The 6,146-nt window shown below is 59.6% G+C and overlaps 2 protein-coding genes across 2 annotated transcripts in view; both read left to right on the top strand.

The window, feature by feature from the left end:
- PTSG_00974 (sulfatase modifying factor 2) overlaps positions 1-760 on the top strand; it is a gene marked incomplete at both ends in the record, with an annotated part of 2,726 nt that extends 1,966 nt beyond the window's left edge. The window contains 2 exons of the mRNA XM_004998390.1: positions 223-305; positions 673-760. Of these exons, the coding sequence (XP_004998447.1) occupies positions 223-305; positions 673-760 (171 nt within the window). The remainder of the gene's footprint in view (positions 1-222; positions 306-672) is intronic.
- A 2,671-nt stretch (positions 761-3,431) lies between these two features.
- On the top strand, positions 3,432-5,840 carry PTSG_00973 (uncharacterized protein; the record flags this gene model as incomplete). The annotated part of the gene is made up of 2 exons (XM_004998389.1): positions 3,432-3,668; positions 3,915-5,840. The coding sequence occupies 2 exons, from the start codon at positions 3,432-3,434 to the stop codon at positions 5,838-5,840; spliced, it is 2,163 nt and encodes a 720-aa protein (XP_004998446.1).
- Positions 5,841-6,146: the final 306 nt, after the last annotated feature.

Raw genomic sequence — 6,146 nt, 5'->3', positions numbered from 1 at the left:
TGTGTGTGTGTGTGCGTGTGCGTGTGTGCGTGTGCGTGTGCGCGTACGTATGTGTGTGTGTGTGTGTGTGCGTACGTATGCGTGTGTGTGTGCGTGCGTGCGTGCGTGTGTGTGTGTGTGTTGGTGGAGGTGGCAAGGGAGGACTTGAGAAGACATGAAGCACACCAGACTCCCAACCCCCCCACCCCCACCACACACACACAGCCGCCGCAAGCGGAAGAGGAGCCCAAGTTTGTGCTGCGTGGTGGCAGCTATGTGGACACTGTGGATGGCAAGACAAACCACAAGGTCCGCGTCACAACCAGGTCAGGCAGGTGATGGTGGTGGTGGTGGTGGGTACATTTGGCTGTGTCTTGAGTGATCGTCGTTTGCTGACCTTGGCTGCACATCGTGCGCGAACGCACATAGTGAACACTAGGCGGTGTTCATGTGGTGGTGCGTCGTGACATCAGTTGCCCTCCTCCTCCCCATACTCTTCTGCCCTTTCCGATGTTCGTTCATTCACACACACACACACACACACGCACACACACACACACTCTCTCCTCCTCCTCCTCCTCCTCCTCATCATCATCATCATCATCCTCCTCATCCTGTTCTGCTACATCCATCCTACACCTTGCCTCTCCCCCCCCCCTTCCCCCTTCCTCCCCCTCCCCCCATCATCTCCAGGATGGGAAACACTGCTGACTCTGCATCGGACAACATTGGCTTCCGCTGTGCCCGCTCCGCCACACCACCAGCAAAACAGGAGCTGTGAGCCAGCACTGGAAGTGCCACATCCCCGGACTCGCCACCGTAGTGTGACGCGGCACCTTTCAGACATCTCATCCGCACTTTTTGAAAAACACCCAATCCCCAATCTCCATAAGCAACCTTGCTTGCTTGCTGTTGTGCCTTCCTCTTCTCCTCTTCTCCTCTTCTCTCTTGCTTGCCTGTTTTCTTGCATCAGCGGCAATTGTTTTAAACCTTTGGCGGCGTGCATATTGAGATGTGGGTTGGGTTTGGCTGTGTTGGACATTGCATGTCCCGCCTGTCAGTGCGTGCATGCATGCAAACAATTACAATAAAAATAAATAAATTCCTTCCCTTCCGCCAAGCCACGCCAATTTTGCTACTGATTGGCCATCGTTGGTGGGCAACACCACGCAAGCGATCCACCACCACTGGCTGCGGATAATTTGCGAGCATCACACGCCAACTATCTTCATCTTTATCGCCACCTGTGCCTCGACCGAGAATGGTGCATGCATGCATGCATGCATGCAAGCAAGCATTTCCACAAACTGTGACGTGTGACTGAGAGGGAAAAACCACAAAACAACCTGGCACTGCGCGTGCCGTGCTTGCCGACTTGAGGGATCGCTGTCACTTATTTACGAAAACACACGCTTGTGCTCGCGCGCACCATCCCGAACCAAGCCCCTGTTCTTGCCTTTCCGCCCACACACAGCACACGCACGCACGCACGCTGCAGCGTCCCACTTCCCTTCGCTCCACTTTGCACGCCTTGCTGAAAGGTCTCGTATCTTCGCTTTGCCCACCCTACCTCACCTCCAGCCAAGCCAGGCCACGTAACGTCGTTCCCACCACCAGACAGCAACAACAACGCCACGCGTGTGAAACCAAAAAAAAACTCACAGCACGTCATCATCTCCGCCCTCCACACCACTGCCGCTGCTTTGCTTTTCCTCGCCCGCCTTCCTTCCTGGCTGTGCGCGTGAGCATTTTTCCCCTTTGTTTTCCCCCCAACCCACCACTTTTTTCGCACGCGCAGGTTTGGCGGTTGCAGACGCACCCTGCTCCTCTCCTCTCCTTTCCTTTCCTTTTCCTTTGCTTTCCACACCCCTCTCCCCCACCAAACAGCCAGCCGAGCTTGTGCCGCCGTTGTTCGTTGTGTGCGTACAATCATTTTTCTCCCACCAAACCAACCAACCAACCAACCAACCCTTCTCCAACGGAAAACCCTCGAGAAGACCACCAACAACACCAACACCAGCCCGCTTTGCTTTGCCTTGCTGTTCAAAAAGCTGACGACATCCCTCCACCGGTTCTTTCTTGCCTCTCTCTGCCTCGCGTGCCAACACGCCTGTAACCGCCAACCCACCGGCCACGGAAACCACCCTTCTTCCCTTCCTCCCTCCCCCCTTGCCTGACTCGCTTGCTGGTGGTGCGTATTCTCCTCTCTGCACGCACGACTTTGGAGTGAGCTGACGAGCGAGCGAACGAGTGAGCGAGGTGAAATTCGTTGTGCGAGAACCGTGCGCACAATGCTCTCTCCCACCTGCAACTTGCCTGGCCCCTAAGAGTGCCTGCCTGCCCTCGTTCGCTCTTCAGACCAACCATCACCACCTCACGCTAACCTGACCTGACACTTGTCTCGGGTGTTCAACCGTTTTGGCGCTCGTATCACATCATCATCATCACACACCTACACACACAGCACGAGAGTTGCTGTCCGCGCGCCTCCTTCACCACCAACTCGAGCCACCACATTTGGTCAGTGTGCCATATCATGCATGCATGCGGGTGCATGCGATGCAAGTGGTGGATGCGATGCATGTGGTGCATGCAGTGCAAGTGGTGCCCAAGGTGCACGTGATGCCATGATATGATGCCCACCATCCACCATCCATCACCATCCACCATCCATCACCATCCATTGCGCACTCACCCTCTCGCGTGCACACGCATATCTTCATATCTTCCTCCACCCCACACCCCACCGCCAACCAATCACATCATGGCCTTCAATCCACCTCAGCAGTAGCAGTTGTGTGTGCCGAAGCTGGTTCGCCCCCCCCCCCACTGCTTTTGTTTTTGCCTGCAAGCAATCAAGCACACGCGAATCCCCCCCACCTTCCCAAGAGAGGATCTCTGCATCGATAACACAAGCCCCATCCATAACAACAGCAACAACGACGACAACAACACTTGCCCACCACACACCACCACAGACAGCCCCATAACAACAGCAACAAACCCCAGCACGAGCCACCTCAACCATGATGGTCAGCGGCGGCCCTGCCTCATCGGCAGCAACGTCATCAACCACATCAGGAGCCCCAGTCTCCTCCAACCCGCTTGGCACAGCCTCACCCGCACGGTACGCCCTGGCACCTTGCTTGCACGCATGCACGCGTGCACGCCGTTTGATGTCTCCCTCTCACCACCAATCAACACCAATCAACGCGACACCGCACCCTCCTCTCTGCTCTCCCTCTCGGGTGTGACATGATGTGACCTCACCCTGTCACCCTTGTCTCTGTCGCTCTGTGATCCTGTTATTGTTCCTGTTATGTTCCACTGGCCGCACCCGCAGGTACGGAGGCGCGATGTTTAGTGGCCACAACCACGTGATTGTGTACCCGCAACATCAGCAACACCAACAGCAACAGCCACCCCACAAACAGCACCAGCAGCACCTGCCCATGCCACAGTTCCATCAGCAACACCAGCAGCGGCAGCAGCATGTCGAGCAGCAGCTCCAACAGCTCCAGCGCGCCGCTGCAGCCGCCGCAGCAGCAACCAACGGCGCAAACGCCTTCTCCTACGACCAGGCCTTCACCACAGCCATTGACGAGAAGATCAGCCAGCTCCAGTCCAAGAAGACAAAGAAATCCAGCAAAAAGAAGAAATCCGTCTGCCCACGCTGGACCAAGGAAGAGGTGTGTTTGTGTGTGTGTGCGTGTGCGTGTGCGTGCGTGTGCGTGCGTGCGTTTGCGTGTGCATGTGTGCGTTCGTGCATGTGCGTGTGTGCCTGTGCGTGTGGTGCAGCTGTATGTGTGCGTGCGGTGCAGCTGTGTGTTGCGAGCGAGTTGCATGTGCGTGTGCAACCGCTACCCATACCTTCTTTTCAAACTACTCCCCGTCTCACCTGAACCCAAACACACTCGCCCGTGGCACAACACCAGGACTCCAGGCTCAAGACGCTGGTGAAGCAGTTTGAGGCCGAGGGCATCACAGACGACACCACTCTCTGGCAGAAGGTGGCCGAGCAGATGCCTGGGCGCGACTGCAGCCACTGCGCGCACCGCTGGAAGAACATGCTCGACCCTTCCCTGGTCAAGGGCGCATGGTCCAAGGAAGAGGATGCCAAGGTGGTGGAGCTCGTCAAGATCTACGGGCCCCGCAACTGGTCGAAGATTGCCCAGCACCTCAAGGGCCGCATCGGCAAGCAATGCCGCGAGCGCTGGCACAACACGCTCAACCCAGACCTCAAGCGCGGGCCTTGGTCAGAGGAGGAGCAGCGCATCCTCGAGGAAGCGCACGCCCGCCTTGGCAACAAGTGGGCAGCCATCGCCAAGCTGCTGCCCGGCCGCACAGACAACCACATCAAAAACCACTGGAACTCCATGATGGCAAAGCAGGCAAATAAGGCCACAGGCAAGTCCAGCGCCAGTTCGGCGGGCAAGACCAGCGCCAGCAGCAGCGCCAGCAACCCAAAGTCTGCTCGTCGCACCGCTGCCGGCAAGGCGCGCACAGCCAAGCGCAGCGCCAGTAGCGCCTCCCGCCGCCCCACCGCCCGCCAGCAGCGCTCCCAACAACAACAACAACAACAGCAACACCAGCAGCAGCAGCAGCAGCAATTGCGACAGCGGCGTCGCCAGGCCGGCAAGGCAAACCTGCAGCAGCGTATGGGGGGCGCAGAGCAGCGTGCGCATGGCGACAGCATCGCCGCATCCGCCGATGCCCTTGGTGTTGGTCTGCTGGACGTGCCACAGCACTCGCCCGGCCTGGGGCTCAACTTCATGTCCGCGTTCCCGCTCATCAAGGCGCACGGGTTCCCCACGTCCCCGGGCAAGGCGGCACCCTCCTCCTCGTCCGCATCCATCACCCCGCCGTCCGTGCAGTCGCAGTCGCAGTACCAGCAGCAGCTGAGCCAGCTCGCTGCCAGCTCCAGCGACACGCTGCGGGCGCTCTTTGGCGGCCTCCCCTCGCCCTCAGCATCGGCACAGACGGCCGAGCACAGGCACGCGCGCAGGGCGGTTGCGCCGCTGACCAAGGAGGACGAGGACCCTGCTGCTGACGACGGCCTGCCCAGCGCCAAGCGCGCCAAGACGGGCTACTCCACGGCAAGCACGCTCAACGCCGACAGCATCTACGACGCCATGACGCGCGCCGCTGCCCTCAGCAGCCCGCTGTTTTCGCTCAACACGCCGAGCCCAACGGCGGCGCCCGGCCCCTCGCACCACGACGCCAGCGCCCAGCTCCTGCAGAGCCTGCAGCAGCAGCGGCGGCAGTGGCAGGAGGCTGCGGCCCACACCGGTGACAACAGTGGCGCCGACGTGGCCACGACAACCCCGCAGGGCCAGCAGCACGGCCGGCAAGTGCCTGCAGGCAGCGACGCGTTCCGCGGCTGTGAGGAGACGCCCACCCTGTGGCCGCTGTCCACGGCCGCAGCGAACAGTAAGCCTGGCGAGTCCTCATCTTCCGCCCTGGGCGGCATGGGGAGCAGCAGCCACGCGGCCAGCCTGGCCAGCACCGTGGCCCACCTGCACAACCACCCGGCCGTGGCAGGCCTGCGCACGCCAGAGGGCAGCCCCTCCCGCCCTGTGACGGACCCGTCGCTGTCTCCGCTCTGGCAGCGCCGCGGCGTGAGCCCCATGCCACTGCTGTTCTCCCCTGGCAAGGACAACACGGGCCTGCTCTCGTCCCCGGCGTTCACCTTCCCCACCACCACCTTGGGTGGGTTTACGCCCCGGAGCGCGCTTTCCCCGCGCAACCTGTTTACGCCCTCTGAGTTTGCCACATCCCCCGGGCGCATGCCACACGACTTGCCCCAGACACCCATCCAGCTCAAGCAGGCCCTTGCCCGCTTGGAACAGTCGAATGCATGAGAGAGAACTGCGAACCACTGTGTGCGTGTGTGCGTGTGTGCGTTGCACGCATGCAAGCACTTGTGTGCCTGTAGGCCTGTATTGGCACTGTTCCATGAGATGATCTGTATATTTCCTTCGCTTGCTTGCTTTCTTGCTTTCTTTCTTGCCCCCCCCCCTTGTCTCTGTTGTAACGTTACGTTAGAAGCCTCTTGCTGTATCGTTAACGAGACATTTCAAGTTGTTCCTTTCTTTCGTTCTTGTGTGTGTGTGTGTGTGTGTGTGTGTGTGTGTGTGTGTGTGTGTGTGTGTGTGTTGTTGTCGTTG

Source organism: Salpingoeca rosetta, assembly GCF_000188695.1.
Source record: "Salpingoeca rosetta unplaced genomic scaffold supercont1.2, whole genome shotgun sequence".
NCBI lineage: Eukaryota > Choanoflagellata > Craspedida > Salpingoecidae > Salpingoeca > Salpingoeca rosetta.
The sequence above is the reverse complement of the archived record's forward strand: the minus strand, read 5'-3'. Positions and strand labels throughout refer to the sequence as shown.